Source organism: Bombus terrestris, chromosome 3 (genome assembly GCF_910591885.1).
Source record: "Bombus terrestris chromosome 3, iyBomTerr1.2, whole genome shotgun sequence".
Lineage (NCBI taxonomy): Eukaryota > Metazoa > Arthropoda > Insecta > Hymenoptera > Apidae > Bombus > Bombus terrestris.
The window spans coordinates 6,622,919-6,643,674 of NC_063271.1; the positions used below are offsets into that span (position 1 = coordinate 6,622,919).

Sequence of the window (20,756 nt, forward strand, 5' to 3'; positions counted from 1 at the left end):
ACCTCCCGTTAGTATTATATTTTCTTCCGGAAAATATTCGAATCTACATCGAATGCATCTTGCATAACCAGAAGTAGCCTAGGCCTTGCTTTCACCAACCAAGATAGGCTCAACTAAGTCGCCGTATGATCGTGAAACGCGTAACATCGTCAGTGTTTATTTCCCGAGTCATCGTCGACTCGTGATTCGCGATGATTGTATGCCGGTTTTCGTAAATTACTAAATTTTGGGGAAACCCAGTTCGTCTGGGTCAAAATGTGGTGGTTCAAGAACTTTATAGCTTTCACCATCTTTTTTAGTTTACTACGAATATCTAGATCTCAAATAAGGGGTGAGAAAATAACTTATCTAACTTCAAATATTTATGTATTATCTATATTTGAAACGTCTATGTTTAATAAAATAAAATTATGAAAATATAATAAAAAGAATTAGTTTCCAAATATATTACATTAAAATTACTTAAAAATCAATATATTTGCAAAAATGCGATTGCAAAATATTAAAACGAAGCCTTTCATTCTGTTGAAGAATCTATATTGAATGCAAATATTTAACAACACGATTAACAAATACTTAATTAAGTATTTTATTAATACTTTATAGAATTAATTAATATTTTACGAAATTCAAATCTTTTGTTATTAACTCGGTTATATATCTGAATTATTATTTAATTTTCATTAATTATTCGTTAATAAATTTTTGTAGATTACGTTGACTAGATTGTTTTTCTTTTTCAAAAATTAGATGGTGATTCTCACGAATGTCTACGATCTTGTGCTGACAATGCACTTTCAAAAAAAGTATGCCGTTACGAATTCTTCGTTGAAGAATCACCTGCCCCGATCAGGTAAGATAGATAAAAGTCAGATAAGGCCTACGAATTTATTACGTATTTAATACATCAAAATCAATATGTATACTTTCGAAACTTTTATTTCAATCCAAGTTGAAACTACCAACAACCTTTCGAAATTATTCTTCCACATGAGCAATTTTATATACTATATAATATAACGTTACCGTTTCTCAATCAATTAATACAAGTAGAATGAATCAAATTTTCTATAATATTATATAAAAGATAAAAGAAAACTATACATTTTGTACATGAAATCATTCTAATCTAGAAGGATGTATAACTTGTCCTCGGACAATGCTGGAAACAAACTATAGCGCCGCTCAGGCACGATATAGACCTAAATCAGCGAATATCCTCTTTGAAGGAGAAACCTGTCGGAATCTCGGTCAATTCGAATCACTGTGGAACGAATACACAATTTCTAATGTAATTTAAGAACTAACGGTTCATACGGGTACTAAGTGCATCTTTTATTTTTTCAATTCCCAACTGGTTCTTACACTACCACTTACTGTCACGAACATGATACTTGTACTATAGAGAATAACGCTAGCTAGATACATAATAACATCATAGGTATACTTTGTAATCGTTGTTCAAATTGTGTGAAAATTGTAATCGTTATTAAATTTTTTTATTATTTTTTATATTATTATTCTAATATTTCGTTCTACTTACGATACGTATTATCCGATGTTAAGTACATATGTATTAAAATTCTATTTATCTGAACTTTTTAAAGTATGAATGGGCAGAATTAATTGATATTATATACATATACTATTAATTAATTTTTCTTATATTTTTATTATTATTTACAGTATTCACGATTGTACTAAAAGCAAAAACGAATCGATAATCCACGACAACGTAATATTATTGAATAGCTTTCTAAGAATCAATGGGAAAAGCCCGGGCCCACAAATAGAGGTAAAAATTTTTGAACTTATTGTTATCTTTCAGTTTATGTATTAGGTATATTTTATACTTCCTTAAAAGTAGTTCGAAGCTATAATATATCAAATTTGTCCATTGTTAAGATATACTTTTTGGTTAATTAACAATATAATTTCAACGCATTTAATATTTTGAATTACGAGTTCATCTTTCAATTTTCAGGTATGTCTTGGAGATACTATAGAAGTGATTTTATACAACAGATTAGGGTCCGAGGAATTATCTTTTCATTGGCATGGTATACGGCAAAGGAATTCGGCTCATATGGATGGTGTTCCGATGGTCACACAATGTCCTATTTTGCCATTTGGGGGTTTTCGATATAAACTAAAACCGGAAAATGTTGGTACATACATTTATTATGCACACATAGGTAAGCACATCATATTCAAAACGATGAAATATGCAAACTGATTATATATAAATGCTAATAAAAATATTAAATAATCAAGTAACGATTGATTAATCGAAAAAATATTATGTTCTATAGATGACTGCAAATTTAATACTTTTCTTTTTAAAAACTAGTTCTTATTAAAATAAGTAACGTTTGCCACAAAAATAACTAAAATCCACTATGATTGATTAATTTATCAAACGGTATTTTATCATCGTTATCTTTCAACAGTCAAATGCATAATCTCATAAATCAGGTATAATAAAGTGATTGTAAGGATTAAGAAAATTAATTTTATTTAAATTGTTCAATTAATTGTTATGTAATATTTTTAACTGTATCACTTTAATAACGTTTAAATCAATTTCAATTTTCCCGCGCTGTAGAACGGCTTCTACTCCTGCGAGGACAAGCAAAATTAAAGTAGATCAATAATCTTGAAACCGTGTACTGTAGAAGTAAGGTTACAGGTTACATGTTACGCTTGCTGTTTTAAGAAAAGTAGTGCATATTAAATGCTTAAATATCAATTTTCTTGACATCTATCTTTTCAAATTTGGTATGTGTTAAATAATTAAGTGAATTACAGTAATTTTGTGGTGATAAAATATAATGTAGAATTGAATGTAGCAAGAGATAATTTTTCACGCAGGAGGCTCAGGTACATTGAGTTATTTACTTAATATTCTCAATGTTTTAAAAGACAATCGTAATGACATTGATTGCTTAATGCCTCCTTTGCTTTAACACTGATGGACAAAAATAAATTCATTTGTGTCTTCTTTTATAGCGTCTTTTGATCTGCAGTGTACATTATTATGTCAAAAGCATTAAATAAAAGTAATTTAATATGAACTAAACCGAACTAAAATAAGAAAAAGTGCAGTCGCTTTAATCTTATTTCGTATACAAAGAAGATTAAATTTAATATAGACAAGAAATGAACTCGTCCAAATTTCGTTCTTATTAGCGCCCTGGATTATCACGTTATAGGTATACCATTCCAATAAGAAATTTTGTCTAAAATATCAGAAATACCAATGCACGTGAAAAATATGAAATTCGTAAGAATATGATACTTTTAATCGTTATTGAAAAAATAGTAGTTTTGAGGAAACATCAGCTAAAGTGAGATCAGCAGTCGTTTCGATTTACCTACGTTGTAATCGAACAAAACAAAATCGAGGAAGAAGATCGATAGTAAATATTGAAAGAATAGGCGTGTCGACTTTTAAGGTTGCTTAAACAAAGAACCTCAAATTAGCTGTTATCAATCTTGTCATCTAAAATTGAATTTTTCATTATTGCGAATATCAAAAAAATTGCTGTATAGTTCTAAACCAATCTTGTATTTACGTCCTATATAGTACTATGATACGAAATTAACGAATATCTCCTTAATATTAATACATTTTATTTGTCTATTTCTATAATGTTAAATTTACGAATAAAAATTATCGCACAATTTATTCACAAATATAAAATAAAATTACTGTAATGTATTTATAGAACGTGAACCCTTTCATTAATCATGGGCATAACAAAAGCATTAATGACATTGAATTATTAGTTTCACAGCAGGCCGACGGCGTATACGGGTCGTTGACAGTTCGAGGACCACAAGATGACCCTAGCTTGGAAAGGATACTTCTCTTGTCATCAAGGCCGCCAACTCCTCTGTCGCGACACTTGCACCTACACCCACCTACGCCTAGTGAACTTCTCTTAAATGGCCAGGTATTGTTTTATCTAATTAGACAAGACGCTACGGTATAGTCAGAGAAAGATATATGTAATTCAGCATGAAATGTAGCCAAGATATCCACATGCCCAGGGAACAAAACCGTTTTCGAAGATCAAAATTCTCGATACGAAATAATATGACAATAAGAACAATTTTTATATAAATATTATTTACTAGTGTTATTGCTTTTTACATTAAGATATTTTTATATTCATTTATCAAATGAAAAATCATGTTTTATTAAAACATGTTGAACAAACGAAAGCTATCTTTCTCTCAACATTGTAAATTTTTTTAATGATATTTGTAATTTTGCTATGAATGAATGAATGAATATTCCAGCAACGCCAATTATTGCTCATATATCTAACATTTTAATTAAAAGATATTTCGAGTTTTAGTTTTATTCGTTAATTCATATATTAGTAAAACTTGTTGTATAATATAGATTACGTCACCAGAATGAGGACTTTCTCTCGTTGTACATTATGTTTCACAAAACTGACGTCATCATTGGCTATGTCTTCTTTTGCAGAATAACGGATTTATCTTGCAAGTCCATTATGGAAGGAAATATTTATTGCGACTTATTAACGCCAACGCGTACAATTGCCCTATACTATTATCCATCTCTGGCCACGATTTTCGCGTCTTGGCTGCCGATGGGAACCCGGTTGAACCGACGGTGGGCAGACACATCTTTTGCTTTCCAGGTATGCAGGCAATTCTCCTTGCTTATACCGTGTGTTTTGTACATTCGGCACACGTAACATATGATCGTTGTACGTACATGTCGGATATACAAAACTCTTCATCCGAGATTTTATATTTAAACCTTACCTCTTGGATTTTCGTGTACACAATTGCGCTCAGAATTTAAGTGAAAGCGAGTGAAAGAGGCGAGAATGAATTGCAATCGATAAAGATAGAACGAAACATGATAAAATGAAATTGAATCGCAGCTCGTAGGATTAAATTATGTGAACAAATATAAATAGGTATAAGATAGATATGTATATATAGCGTAACTTGAGTATAATTGCCGAAGACGAATCGAGATGAAATATTATAACTTAAGAATGTATATGTATATTGTAAATATTTTTGAAAAACATGTAGCGTAATTCAGGTCGTTCACGACATGTGACTTAAAGCGATAAACGATGGTGAATAGTGGAAGAGTAAACGTTTGATATAGCCCTAATTGTTCTGCGTAAACTAAAGAATTTACATGCATGATCGCACATAAGCGAAGCATGATTCTGCCTGATGATATTCATCCCGCAAAAAACTATAACTAGCGTTTTAAAAATGATAAATTAAAGAAAGCAAAAGAAATTTTCGCTATGCGAAAGAGGAGACGACAACGGAAAAGAAAGTGGCACGATATAAAGGCGAAGAACGAACGAAAATGGAGTAGTCGAAGAAAGGGAAATGATGAAGAGAATGAAGAGAAATGATGAAGATTTATGTTCGACAAGGAAGTAAAATGACGAACGAGAAAGAAGATAGAAGAGAAGATCAAAACAAAGGAAAAGGAAGAAACACAGCAGAAGACAATGTAGATAAAAAAAACTTGGCTACCGTAATTAATGGAAAAGATAGGGAAAACAAGAGAGAGAGAGAGAGAGAGAGAGAAGGAGTGAAGGAAATAAAGCGGTGGAAGCGACGCGGTTGAATTGAAGAAGAACGAAAAACGATGAAACGAGGCGCAAGGTCGTTTAGTAAACAAAGAGGAAGGGAACGCTCGAGGATACACGCAACGAGGCCGTAAGAAAGAAATGCGAAAGGGAAAGGGGGAAAGAAAAAGAGAGAAGGAGCAAGAAAAGGAAAGAACGAAACCGCTTGGTAGTCGCACATGCGGCGTGCAGCGGTGGCTGACTCGTTCGCGCAGACTCGGCCGTCTTCGTGTTCTCGCCGGGTTTCCGCAAAGGGAAATAAAGAAAGGAAGGCGACCAAACGCGCGCGGGTCTCGCGCAAAAATCATTAAAACGCGTGCTCGATTCGCGGCTGCGGCGTCGTTGTCGACTCATAGTCGACGATTTATTAGCGGGTACCCACCCGCTTGCTTGTCAGCCGACCGCATCGTTTAACTTTAATCGACATCCGTCCGTACTTTGTAAATACTTGGACGTACGAGTCACATAGGATTCTTTGGAGAAAACGGTGGCCCCTGGCCTAACAAGTGCCCGCGCGTCGCCGTAATATCGCCGTGGCCACTCTATTTTCCATGTCTAGCGACGACGCGTGGAACGAGCCAGAAACGAACGACACGCGGCTCGGCATGGAGTGGACTCGCGACAAAACTCTCGAGCTACTGCGCGAGTATCAGCAGAGACGCGTTCTCTGGGATTGGAATGCTCGGGGGTATCGCGACCGAACGAAACGAAAACGCGCGATTCAAGAGCTCGCCGAGATCCTTTGCTGCAACACCCTCGAAATCGAGAAAAAGATCACGAATCTCAAGTGTCAGTACTCGAGAGAAGTTCACAAGATACAGAACAGCCGTGACGCAGCTACCGGCCCTGACGATGTTTACGTATCCAAGTGGTTCGCCTTTAAAGCGATGCAGTTTCTGCAATTTGGCACACGTAGATACAGTAAAAGGAAGAAGGTAGGTAGTTACATAGCTATAGATCGTTCTTTATCATTGCGCGTGTATATTACAAGTACGCCGTCGCGCGAGAAATCCAGTTGTGACAGATATTTCGTTCCCACGTGTCGCATTTATCTTAACGGAATACATATACAGACAAGACTCTCTTTCTCTCTTCCTATCAATTCCTTCAAGAAAGAAATACTTAGTATACTTTTGCCCTTCTTTTCTCTCTTTTTATCACACAAAATCTACGGTAAGCAGAATCATAAAGGCTCCCTTTCTCCAATCGTAAGGAGGCCAGTTTACGCTATATAATTGGCAAAACAATTTCGAAGAAAGACCATTGTGTTTGAATGCATTTCGTGGAAACGATCACCTCGCCTGAACGAAGCGTCGCTGCTCGGGATACACGTTTCGTCGACTCGTAGCAACTCGACGTGTCATTCTTTTTATAGCAATTTTTCGTCCCGTGACTTTCGCATTTCGAATCGATCTTACTTGAAACGTGTCCGATTCTCCTGCACATTCTTGCGCTACCCGATTGCTGATCAATGATAATTCTATCCTTCTCCAATTTGGTCATTTCCATGCTCGTTTTCTCACATTCTATACTGTATCTGTTCCTATCCGATTCTCTCCGTCTCATTTGCTTTACTCCGCCTGTCGCCGCCTGCCTTTGTGTTCCTCCTCCACTTTCTCTCACAAAGTTCTTCCAGTCTTCGTCTTCGAGAAACCGATCCAATTATGTCGATACATTGCTGCGATTAGTTTGCGAATTTTTATGCAAATTTATATTTTTATGGACACAACTAAAGAAATAGAACTTAAGTAGAGAAATTCTTACGGGTACCATACTCTCTGATATTTTATACAATCTTCTATATTGTGTGCAATCTTTGGATTATTGTACGTTTAAATTTCACATAAATGCATAAGAATTCGCAGTCCAGCCATGATACTCGATAGAATTTTTACTATTTTTATCGTTATTTTATTTATCGTTATCACTATATTTCTATCGTTTCTTAAGAAAATATAGAGGTTACTGGACGCGCCAGAACAATAGTCACGAAGAATCTTCGATATGGTTAGGCGTATAGGTACATTAAATTTCACGAGAATTTATTTTTAATTTGAAAGTTACATAGTTCGATATAATTTATTCAGAATACTTTATCGAAAAAACCGGTTTGAATGTTACGATATTCCAGTGATTACTACATTTGATTATTTCTGCTAGTTTCAAGTATAAATATTAATCAAAGTTCAAGGAACTGGTTGCAACTTTATCACCGAGTCTAGTCAAGATAAATAAGAAATCGATCATGAAATGTCAGTATACGTAATAATATATATTATATCTAGGGATATATGCATGTACATATAGAGTGACAAAAAATGAGCTAGAACTTTAAGAGTTTTATTATGTCAAACGGGAAAAGTAAAGTATATTTCACCCTTTCACAACGTCGTTCTTGCTGCACTATAAACGAGCTATTTTGCATATCTTTTTCTATAAAGTTTTACAGGTCATTTTCGGTCTAACTGTGATTAAAAAATTGCTTAAATTTGAAGGAAGTAGTTGTTATTAATATATGATTTCCTGCTTCGGTCATACAATATAAATACATTCGATTCATAAATCAAAAGAAGAGGTATAATTTAAATCGAAAAGCATTTTACGTTTCTTTCTAGTATATACCAGCGAACTGATGCGTGTGCTTTTTCTTAATTAAGATACGTTCGGGCATTGTTTCTCGAGCTATTTAAATATATTCCCGTGAAAGTTTTTAATACGGAGTTTCCTTGAAAGATCGAAATGTTAGATTAACGTTGAATCGTGTGAACCGAGTATAGCGAATTGAATCGCGATTCGATTTGATTGTGTTTACGCGTGCCGTGTAATTATAATAACCAGGAATGCGAAGTTTTCCCCGGACTGCGGCAAAATTTTTGTAGCTAAATTAAATTAACACGAGAAGCGAGCGTGCAATGAAAATTGGCTTGTGTAAATCCCTATAATATTGTATCGTAATTAATGATAATAATTACTAATTAAACAAAAAAAAAAAATTAAAACATTGTTGATAAAACAGAGAAAAACTGAATAGGGACACGAATTCTGTAATAATACGATAACTCGTAAATCATACTCTTTTTCTTTTCTGTATTACTTGTATATTTATTAACACGTAAAAATATTAGAAATGTATACAAAGCGGTAAAAGATACATTTTGCTTAGTTAATTAAAATTATTTTTTATTTTATAAATAATATTCTCTGCTCGTAGTTATTATGATATACGACCTTAGTTAGCAATAAATTATGAGAAACATTATCGTAAAAGACCATGTCACATTAGAATTATGCGCATAAGTAAGTAATAAGGAATATTGGTAACGTGAGGAGACCTAAGCGACTGGACCGGACTATAATTTTGTTTTCCGGGCAAGAACTTTGGACGATAACTCTTCTCTATCGAATCTATGTATCGATCTGAAATTTTGCCATTTAAACGAAAGACCATACATATGTATGTAAAATAGTAGGTAGAATCACTCTTATTATACAAACTCGAGCTATATGAGCTGTTGTTTATCCCTCGACGAGTTCAGACAAGACAAATCCTATACATTTCTCTTCTACGTGTTTCCTGTCACCCCTATACTGAATGCAACTGGGTTTCGCTCGCACGCGTGACGATAAACCGATCGCTATCGACGACGACCATAGATATGGAAATATATTCTTCTCCCTGCAGAAAATCGAGGAGGAGGCGTCCAAGCTGCAAGAGGAGTACATAGTTAGTGACATCGATCCCGAGAGCATAACGTTTATAGACTGTAACGAGGAGACGAACGGATCGGGAACTGGTTCGTTCAACGCCTCGCTAAGCGAAGACGCGGAAGAATCGTCATCCTCGAGCTTGAAGGCGATGGAATTGTATAACGGCTCGTCGCAGGATCATAATAGTCCGATTTGCGATCTGGACGAGTTCGCACAGACGAAATTGGAGACTACTTCCGACGAACGAAAAAGAACGAAAGAGGAGTTCGCGAAATTCGCGGAGAGTATCGCGGTACAGCTGGCGGAGATTCCCGACTCGTATTCGAGGTCCGTAGCGAAGCTGAGGATCAATCAGATCCTGTTCGAAGCGGAGATAGGCGTCTACGCACAGACACGTCGCTAACAAATGCAACTTCGCTCCGAGTTTGAAGAAACAAGTAAAAGATGATCGTACGATGATGGTGAAACGTCTCCATAGAAAGAAATTTGTACGCTATATACGTGTTATTTTGTCATAATTAGTCGGCAAACGAGGCGATGTGTTCATATTCCGTATGGACGTTGTATGAATTCGCAACGATGGACGATAATTAACGTCGGTGTCGGAGTACGAGATGGATTAGAGAGATTGAAACAAGAAATGCTTTTGTGACTGAATGAGAGCGAACGAGTAACTCTATTTAGCGCGTAATTGCACCAAGTAGATGCAGATACGTGTCGTAATATTATGGGAACCATCGTGAAATAGTAGCGTGAATCGTGCTCCAAACGTACGATCGTTTTAACGACACGCTCCCGATTTTCACGTAGGATCGTGTTAATATATTATATTTAATTCGAAGCTCGTCAGAGAAACGACAATACGAAGACTTTTAGCGTTTCTTGCTTATCAGGATCATTATTCGATTCCCATTTCTATCTTAAATTACAGATTAATTACGTTCATCGATACAAGCTTCGAATCGTTGATTAAGTATAGTAACGTAAGTTAAATAGTCGGGATTTTTAACGAAACGCATTGAACAATTTATTGGAATTAACTTTTCGTCCTTTAGATAGACAATTTTACACAATGGAGTGTAAAACTTGCGCGAACAGATTGTATAATAAGACACGAAAGTTGTACGAATTAAGGCGTAATTTACAATTGAATTCGTAAATTTGAATGCATGTAGTTGGCAAAAAGTCGTTTGTGATATCGCTCATTATACGAAGCGAAGTTTAAGGGATTTGAACGAGACGTTTAAAAAATTGTTTATACTTGACATTATATTTTTTTGTAAAAGATCTTTTCCTGGGAATTAATCGTTCAAGGCCCCAGGTATAAATTCGAATATCTCTTTGGAAGGAAGATCTGCGTATTATTAAGATTGTTGTGCTCCGAAAGTAAGAGGATTCTGTGGAATCGAAGGAATAATTGATATTATCAAGGGGTAGTAAAATTTACAAAATATTAGAAAAAAGATATTTTGTAATTAAAAGCCAGAACCACGCTGTATTATAAAAGGTAAACGAAATACCTTTTAAATTTAAATACCTTTTGCGTATGAAAAATACCTTAACAGGTACGTTATCGTTTTAGGATTTGATTCACGAAGAAGACTGTATTTCTAAAATGTATTGCTATTTTTCGCGATTGTTATTTGTTTGTTTGTTACGATGTAACGATAATGCGAATCAAGTATCTTTTTAAAGTATCTTTGATCGATCAAACGTTATATATAATCGTGAAACGAAATGTTACTCATATTCGATGGAAATAACGAATATGTGATTTTAAATGTGAATATAAATCAAAAGTCCATGACATTTGAGCCAAGTTGAACAGAATAATGATGAAATACTGGTGAACTCGCTGGAATATTTACAAGGGAAGTTTATAAACTTACGAAGAAAAATTTATTCATATTAAGCAATGAGCATTTGTTCAATTTCAAGGAAAAAGTATGTAATAAAGATTTTTCTTTATACGAACAACTTTCTTATATTTTTGATACATGTTCCTAAATTCTTGAATTTTATGTAACTTACAAATTGATCTGAAAAATTTGCCCGTTGAAAAGGAAAGTTGATTGCCAATTACAAATACCGATTTGATTGTTTGCAAAATATCTTAACGAGGAAGTATTAATTAATGCGCATATTGTGATACAAATCATATTTTATAAAATGAGTTCCAACGAAATTATTGATCCACCAAACAGCGATATTCGTCATTTATACAATCTGTCTTATGAATGATCTAGATTATAAGAATGTATTCCATTGATAGGTATCGTTTCAGGGCTTTAAATAGTAGACGTAGCAAAGTATAGACTACAAACTATTTTTTATCGAAAGCAATCCCTCCGTAAAATTGGAAATAAGTCGTTTTAAATTACTTTATTAATTTTCGTTTAAGAGACAAACTGTATTGTATTTCATATCATATCAATTAAATCGTTTATCGGTAGGTAGGTATAAAGAAAACATTAGATAGTAATGATTGTACACAAGATTCAACAGTCTCCGGTGTATGTCTTTATATAACTCGTTCATCCTTGTTCCTGATTCTACGATAGCTTTATATTTTTATATTATTGTGATCGTTTTTAGAAGCTTTACTGACAACCGTTAAATTTTAAAATATATAGTGGAAATTAATATTCAAACGATCAAACATCCTTCTCTTTATAACTTTGCATTCTCATTTCTATTAAACAAAATTTGGTTCTAAGATCATTATCAGAGGAATATTATTTCTTCCGATCGAACCTCTCTCTCATATCCTGATAATTTCTTCGTGGTAAATAATCTCCAATCAATTTTGTTCATATTACCACATCGATAATTTTAATAATAATCGATCACCAATCTTCTAAATAGATCCGTTCCGATATAATTTATGTGAACATTTCATGGATAAAGATATATTATGATCCTGAAAATGAAAATTGACAAAATCACAGTGTAATTGTTGTAAAATTGATGATCAGTAGAGACAGAAATATAATATAAAAATAAAAATGATAAAACTATAATTTGCTATTATTTTTAGTGTCTAATCGTAGATAAATTGAATAGGCATTAGTAATTAATAAAAGTAACATTTTCTTAGTCGTTACTTTAATGTATATAAATATTTTTCGGTAGTCGAGAAATAAATTTTTTCGCGTTTCGAGTTTCTATCAGATATTAATCTTAATGATGCTCAATCATGAATTCCGAAGAAATACAGTGTCTTTCTGTGCAAAAGAAGAAAGTACATAGGCGAGAACGTAGAATAAGTTACAGAGGGATCTAAGAGTTAAACTACACGATCGTTGCCTTCATATCCCATAACTTTTCTTCCGATAAATAGCGATTATAACGTATTAATATTAGTGCATCAATAGCACAATGTAAAAAATTCCTTGTAAAAAGACATAACACTAAAGTTATCTATCTATCTGTCTAGAAAAATCTTGGGAAGAATCAAAGTGATCATTGAAAAGTTAATGTTGTTCTACACGCGTGATTTTATTCTCGTGATTCATACTTTTTTCACATATTATTTTATTGCAAATGAAAACAATTGATCATTAAAAGCAAATATTTTATGAATTTATTCCAAAATATTGTTGGATATCAATGTAGTATCAAACGCTATTAAAAACGGATTTGAGAAATGAAATTTTCAAACGTATAAACAATTTCCTCGGTAAAAATAGAGACTCGGAGGATAGTAAGTACATATTTATGTACATATGTGTAGTAATTGCAGTTTTGTGCTCATTACGAAGAATTAATTCGAACTGAGATTAAAAAAGTTTGCTGGGAACTATAGGCATATCTACATGCATATACTCAGCAGCAATGAAACTTAAATTCTTCCTGTATTACGATATACATATCCCCATAGTATTTCTTATAGTTTATATAGCTATACTTTTTTGTATTATAGCAAAACGCCTACACTTTACTTTGTATACTTTTATTCAATAAAATAATTAGGATACCTGTTTCACATATGCAATTACTCTTTCCATAAATTCAATACCATAAAGTTAGAATATCAGCTTTTAATAGAAAAGTAGAGATTTCTAGATGTCACCAACGAAATTTGTATAATATTAAAAAATAGGATAATCCTATCATTTTCTTTTTTATTTTTATTTTTATAGATTCTCTACTATACGAATTTAATTTTAGGTGAGAGATTTGACATAATTCTCGAAGCAAATCAACCTCCTGGGAAATACCTCGTTGATATAAAGGGCCTTCGGGACTGTCAAAACCTTCATCAGGAAGCTTTCATCCTTTATGATGATATAAAACCGGAGTCCGCTATAATCAAAGACGAAAAACTATTGAAAATCAATGACTATGCAATTACGAACAAGGGCCACGATTGTCATGAAATATCAAGGAATTTCATTTGTGGTTTGGATTTAAAAGGATCGAGAGGGATCGAGATTAACTCAGACGAAATTATTTATGTTCCATTCGACGTGAATGCTTTTTCCTATTTCACGGATGATATGTCCGACTACAAATATAATTTTTACGGATGCCCTTTCTATCCATCAGATCTAAGTAAGAATATGAAGAGTTTGTTAATATTAAAACTATCAGTCTATAATGCCTGCCTAAATGTATTATACTATGCGTAAATGATCATAATTAATTTTACCAAAAGCACCTGCATACTTGGGCTTATTTAATAGTTGTAGGCGTCAGAAATATTATTTCTAATTGCTATTTTATTTGTTCAATATTATTCAATATAATTTTCATTTATTTATAAATATAAAATACATACGCGAAAGATATGCCACATTACATTTATTCGCGATAATTTCTTAACGGATCGTAATTTTTATTTTCTTAAATCTTTCTTCTTTTTTATACCTCTCGACATTCTACATCCATAAATGGAAATTTCAGGTGTGAGCAAAGAAGGAGCAAAGGTTGCACAAATTAATCGTATATCGTTTAAATATCCTATGTCTCCGTTATTGTCTCAACCGGAAAATATACCAGAGGAATCGATTTGCTCTTTTGAAACGCGTTCAGAAGAGTGTGCTGACACGCCATTGTTTTGTGAATGTATTCACGTGATCGAAGTTCCACCTAGAAAAAATATCGATATTATTTTAATAGATGAAGGTAATTTTAATCTACTTTACATTATGATTTGCTATTTTATATTTAAAATAATTCTTTATTCAGGTTCTGGCGGAAATGTCTCCCATACGTTTCACGTACATGGCTATAACGTGAGTGTCCTAGGAAAAAGTAGTTTTGAACGAGCAATTACCAAAGAAGAAATTATCCTGTTGGATCGTAACAAACAGTTAGATCGTAATTTTTTAAATCCACCCCAGAAGGACAGTTTCGTTGTACCAAATAAAGGATACGTTATTCTTCGTCTTTTTACTGATAATTTAGGTAGAAATCATTATATTTGCAATCTTTAGCGAAATCTCTTAAGGGAAGAATAATTTCATTTGTGAGAATCTTTTAATAAAATTATGACATGAATTCATTTACCATTTGCAGGATATTGGATGTGGGAAGCAAGAAGCACGGCAATATCATCAGGAATATCTGGACCTATTATGCAATTTTTGTTAAAGGTAGGAAATCGTGAAAGCTTCTTACCCGTTCCTTTGAACTTCCCTACCTGTGGAAGTAATAAACATCCGGACATGGTATTCGAAACCAACTAATTTAGTGTATAAACTGTAATTTATTATATTACCATATATTTATTTTATATTCTGCTACTTATTTCAAGTCAATTAATTATATAAATTTAACGTTGTACCGTAAATAACTTTTATTTACATAAAGAAAAAGTATCTTTTAAAAGATAAATATTTTTCTAAAAAAGCAATTTGTGACTTATATTGTGAAGAATAAAAACGAATAAAATAATAGATTCTAAAATGCAATTGAAGAACCAATTAAATTTGGGGAAACTTATAAGTTATAAAAATCTTTTAAAGTGTCCACCGCTGGTCTCCAGTTGTTGCATACCGGGAAACCGCGTGGCACCGGTGGAAGATCACTTTTATCCCCTACGTGAATGACCAGTTCCATTCCGGTTATGTGATGCCAAGTAAAGTGGCAATGAAGTAACCACCATCCTATAAAATAGTACTTTTATCTTCATCCGAAGTATTTTAATAAATTTATAATGTTGTAGATGTAATTCAAATGAATTTAATTAGCATCAATGAAATATTTACGATAAATGATTTTAGTCATTTAGAAGAAGAAGAAGAAGAAAGTCTAATTTTCTCGAAAAAGAAGAACAGCTATATGGAGAAAATGCTATTTTGGAAGTAATTAAATATTTTACCAGGATTATTCGCCTTGAAACGTATAATCGCATATCCTCCATTTATCAGTTTAATAGTGTCTTTACCAGGTGGATTTGAATATTCCCCATTTTTAAGACGTTGCGTGTGTTGGTCTATTACTCCTTCTATATCTGATCTCGAAATATTTCTACCACCAAAATCTCCCATACTAAATACTCTAAACTCATAACCGTGCAAATGGAACGGATGATATAGGCCAGGCAGGGGCACTGTAATATAATTTGTTATTTAACGTTATCAAATTTGCAATATTCTTTTCGTAACGAAACAAAATCAGCCTATTAAATAGGTCAACATTCTTTTATCTTGTACTAAAGACAAATACTAGATACCTTCGTCGTATATTACTAGCTCCACGATATTATTCAATTTTGAATTGATGACGTCAGAACATGTGCAAGGTTCGGTGCAATCGTTCTGTACGTTTTCCTTGCATATTGTTTGGCGAGAACTACGTTGCGAGAGTAGAGGCGCCGATGGTTCCACGTACGAGATATTATTAAACGTAGCAGCAACCTCGAAACCTGCAGCTGGACCTAAAACGAAACAAATGTTTTACGAAAACAAGATAGATAACAATAAATAAATAACGCATAAATGAAATATAACAGTAAAACGAAAAAAATTGTATTTCTTTAATTGAATGCAAATAAGCAGATTTTGTATATTTATGACGCACAAGAAACAATTTGCTGTAATTAGAAAATGAGTAAGATGACTTATACATATATAGGCACTTATTTATTATGAGAGAATCATTAAAAGAAACTTACTAAAGTAGCGAGGGTAGTTGTTTGACTTAAATAATTTCTTGTCCCCATTCTGATTGTAAACGAAGAACCAAAAAGGTAATATGTGCCTCTCATCCGGTTCAACTTTTAAGAGATCAGGGTCGATGTCGAAGGCTTCCACTTGGTTCACACAAACAGAACTTTGTGTGTTATTTGTATTGCACTCCGTTCCATTAAGCGAATTATACGTCTAAAAATGTGAAAGAATCACATATCACAGTTGTTAGATACATCTAAATACAATTTACATATAACGCTAAAATTTTAATTTGAAAAATTTGTAAACACATTTGTACAAATCTAAATTTAAGATAAAGAAAAGAAAATATTGTTTGATACTTACAACACTATTTACTGTATCATTATAAGTAAGAAGTGGAGTCGTTGGTATAGTAGGACCACCATCGTATCTCAAGATAGCTAATTGCTGTATCTGCGACGAGGCACATGCACCGACACCACGTACTTGTATCCAGTAAGAATCAACACTTTGATTTGCAGTTAGGATAAAATCGACGCGTTCACCTGTATATTTCGAATGCTTATTTTAAATACATGAAACGTAAACTGGTATAATAAAGCAACTTTCTCTCGACTGTGTATTAATGCAACAAAAAGTTCTATCGTATGGAAAATATTCTTAGTCGTAATAACGTAATAATCTAATTGAACAGCCGATTTCGAAAGGGAAAGTTGAAATTTGTCAAACCTGCAGCTGAGATTATTTTATCCACTGTTTTAGGTTTCACGTTCGCACCATCCTGGGCAATTATAACTAATTCATGCCCTTCAATTCTAAGTTCTGCCACGCATACTGTGGTGAAAGAATTAATCAGCCGTATTCTGTGCCGTTCTCCTTTCTTGACGGTATATTCTGTTAACGATCCATTAGTAGTTTGACCAGTAACTGGATCCTAAAAACAATAATAACTTTTTAATTAATTATTGATCATTTGCTTCCAATAAATGGTGCGACCATAACTGGAAAAAGAATCTTTATCCAGAATTAACCATTTGATCCCATAATATAAAATATTTTATAATCTTTACATAATACAGTACAAAGATATCTACTAAATTTTCTGATAAAGATATACGTATACTTTACCGTATAATTCCCTAAACCGTTTATAAGTATATTCTTCGGAAGCTGTCCAGGACTATGTCTAATCCAGCCAGGATAACGTTCTAACGATAACTCATGCATCCAATCACTTAAGAATATGATAATTTCATCTTTATCATATAAATCACGATGAGGATTTTTAGATGGTGGATCTTGTATAATAAGGGGACCATATTGACCATCTAACAAATGTGTCCATATGTGGGAATGGTACCAATGCGTACCTGAATTTTTCACTACGTAGTCATATCTAGGAAAGGATATTAAATAAAAAAATATGTATTTCATTTGGTTTCATGTTACGGTATTTTATACAAAGCTCATGTTACGTAAAAATTTTCCTTATATAATAGATACTGGAACAAAGAATTAGACTGCAATAACACTTCGTGTAATCAAATCTTTTATACAATAGTATACACAAAAATGAAGGATGATATACTCTGCATACAAAACAGATGATATCATATTATTTATGATAACATTAGAAAACAGTAAAATATAAAATAATATTTACCTAAATGTCGAAGACGATGCAATGGGACATTGTGTGACATAAGGAACACCATCGTAATATTGGAAACCGTTTTGGAAAATTCCATGCCAATGTATCGTAACTTCCATTCCTGTAGCAGCATTCTCCACGTCGACTATAATGCGATCGTTCAAACACGTCTGTAAAGTATGATAGTTGTACAATTTTGCTATATCATTAGGATTACCGATCAAAAGAAACCATGCGTTTCTAAAAAAAAATTGTAATCTATTACTGTAATATAAATTAACGAAAAGGCAATTACAAGATAGTTTTCGAATGTAACAGTACTTTTGCGTTAGACATGTGCGAAGAAGCTAAACAATTTGTACAAAATTCTACCCAGAATATCAAGATCACCTAACATTAATATATCAGAAGTCTGTCGTTATTTAATATTTGAATATTTAAAAAAGTACAAAGAAGAAATGGCAGTTTGTTATCGTATTACAATTTTTACCTTGATCAATGGTCCTGGTAACTGTCGATTGATTGGTATCAAGGTCTTTTCAACTCCATCCCCTTGGATACATTGGTCCTTTCCAGTTTCCACATCACAAGCACTGATAATATCGATATTTAGTTTATTTAATCATCGATTTAGGTATGTAAGTATCTTTATTTCTAACTCATTTTACTGCAGCTATTTTCATAATTCGACGCTTTAATTGAATATGTATCGAGAACTCTAAAAATTGGTAGTTTATATAAAATAATTACTTTCGCATTAATTTTAGATTTATCAATTGTCATCAATGACATTTATCAAACACTGCTTCAATATTTTAACTATTAGAAAAACCAAGTGATATTTGATCCAAGCATTAATATACTTTAGCCATCGAATTAGTCTCATATTAGTTACAGATTAGATACTGTACTAAGTGTAACAAATATGCATTATTCGTGACATAATTGTTTAATAAAGCATATTAACACGTTGACTGCCGCACGAATTTTATTTACTTTTTCCTGGAATTTGAGATGAATTGAAATATACTATACTGTAACATTTATTTTTTGAAAAATATTATATCGTATTTCGCTCGCGTCTTTCTGACAATGTTATCTAAAGCATTTACATCGTTGACTATCTTTTAATCCATGAAATTTTCGTTATTTCAGACATTCTAAGAAGATTAATAAAACGTGGGTGTCTGATGACTATCGTGGTTATTATATGTATGATCTAAATGTAAAATATTTCTCAGTATATATATATATATATATGAGTATATTAATACGTACGGTCCTTGTGTCGTATAGAATTCAATGTGGAAGGTATAATAACAATTTTTAGGTTCCTCATTATCTTGGCATTCCCGTGCGCATTCTTCGGGCGTAGACAGCTTTATCGATGAAGAATTTGCGCTATGGTCATTCGCTGGATCCCAATACGCTGCGTGTAAGTAAAACATTGTATTAAAAACATATATTCGAAAATCATGGAATGAAATTATAAAATGCGGCAAACGACTTTAATCAAAAAGAAACGTAATGATATAATTTAGGTAACGATACTACGAAGATTAATACGGAAACTTAGTTTTACATTAAAAAGAGATCGAGCAATTTATACAATGCATACATTAAATATATGTATAAATGTAATAAATGTAATAAAAATAACATAGAGCAAATGATTATTAATCGATCTACAAGCATTAATTCCACCATTAAAGACGAACAAAAATCTTCTCAGTCTCCTCAGTATGTAGTTGGAATAAGAGGGTGTCTTTAAAATAGTTCGAGATATATTAAATATGGTAAACTAAAATGAAATGATCTAAATTAAGGAATATTCTGTAATTATGAATATCTGTAATACTTATACGTACGATTACTGTAAGACAGTTGTGTGTGAAACAGTAGAATAATGCAAAATGGGTAAAATTTTTCCGTAATCTGAAAAATTCTTAAAAAATCAAGGAGCGCCATTTTTCAGCGCCAAAACGAAGCAAGATCGACCGACTTACTTGCTTCCTTTCAGTTGGCTATTACTGGCATTTTTTCCGTTAATACCGTCAATTTATACAAAAAAGCAGCGATTTAATTATTTTGAAAATTTTCGGTTTATATCTTCGGGTACCGATTTTCTTCTAATTACTTGTAAGTTTATCGTTTAAAAGCTTTTTTGTGCTGGGTTTCTCCCAATTATACGACGTCGAGGGCATCACTTAAGTGGATGAATACAGTATCTAATCCACATATTTGAATTGCATGTAATAAACATTCTGATAAGAAACAAACTAAATGCTGTATAAACAATTGCCATAAAATGTTTTATTAGAATTCTACGTAATAAATAGACTTTTAATTGCCATCTTGTTGCGTATACAGATCTGATTATGTTGATTTCTTTTCAAGAATTCTGTGCTTCTCATAAAAATACATGTTTATGATCATCAACGATTCATCTTAATATTATAATATCAACGGGAAGAGAAACAATTAGAAAGGATCTTTCAACGTTCAATAAGATGTTATCTTAAATTCAGTTAGTTGTCTCATTTGATCAGTTTGAAATTTTGTCACATACGAAATAATATTTAATTCTTGCTGTACAGATAATGATTTCATACTGGAACTCGATTAATAATATACACT

General features: G+C 32.7%; 3 protein-coding genes across 3 annotated transcripts; 2 read left to right on the plus strand and 1 right to left on the minus strand.

Annotated features, from left to right (window-relative positions):
• Nucleotides 1-40: 40 nt before the first annotated feature.
• On the plus strand, nucleotides 41-15,265 carry LOC100644956 (laccase-3). Its single transcript, XM_012320515.3, has 10 exons — nucleotides 41-331; nucleotides 751-853; nucleotides 1,687-1,795; nucleotides 1,985-2,195; nucleotides 3,790-3,956; nucleotides 4,499-4,676; nucleotides 13,521-13,904; nucleotides 14,256-14,477; nucleotides 14,541-14,759; nucleotides 14,871-15,265. Exons 1-10 carry the CDS (start codon nucleotides 256-258, stop codon nucleotides 15,038-15,040), a joined length of 1,839 nt encoding a protein of 612 aa, XP_012175905.2. The 5' UTR covers nucleotides 41-255; the 3' UTR covers nucleotides 15,041-15,265.
• LOC105667129 lies at nucleotides 4,683-13,335 on the plus strand. Its single transcript, XM_012320514.3, has 2 exons — nucleotides 4,683-6,577; nucleotides 9,325-13,335. Exons 1-2 carry the CDS (start codon nucleotides 6,194-6,196, stop codon nucleotides 9,751-9,753), a joined length of 813 nt encoding a protein of 270 aa, XP_012175904.1. The 5' UTR covers nucleotides 4,683-6,193; the 3' UTR covers nucleotides 9,754-13,335.
• On the minus strand, nucleotides 15,117-20,157 carry LOC100644839 (laccase-1). Its single transcript, XM_003394096.4, has 11 exons — nucleotides 19,988-20,157; nucleotides 19,398-19,548; nucleotides 18,610-18,712; nucleotides 18,132-18,289; nucleotides 17,597-17,864; nucleotides 17,198-17,402; nucleotides 16,832-17,013; nucleotides 16,471-16,678; nucleotides 16,030-16,233; nucleotides 15,676-15,906; nucleotides 15,117-15,460 (listed from the first exon to the last, which is right to left on the minus strand). Exons 1-11 carry the CDS (start codon nucleotides 20,085-20,087, stop codon nucleotides 15,294-15,296), a joined length of 1,977 nt encoding a protein of 658 aa, XP_003394144.1. The 5' UTR covers nucleotides 20,088-20,157; the 3' UTR covers nucleotides 15,117-15,293.
• Nucleotides 20,158-20,756: the final 599 nt, after the last annotated feature.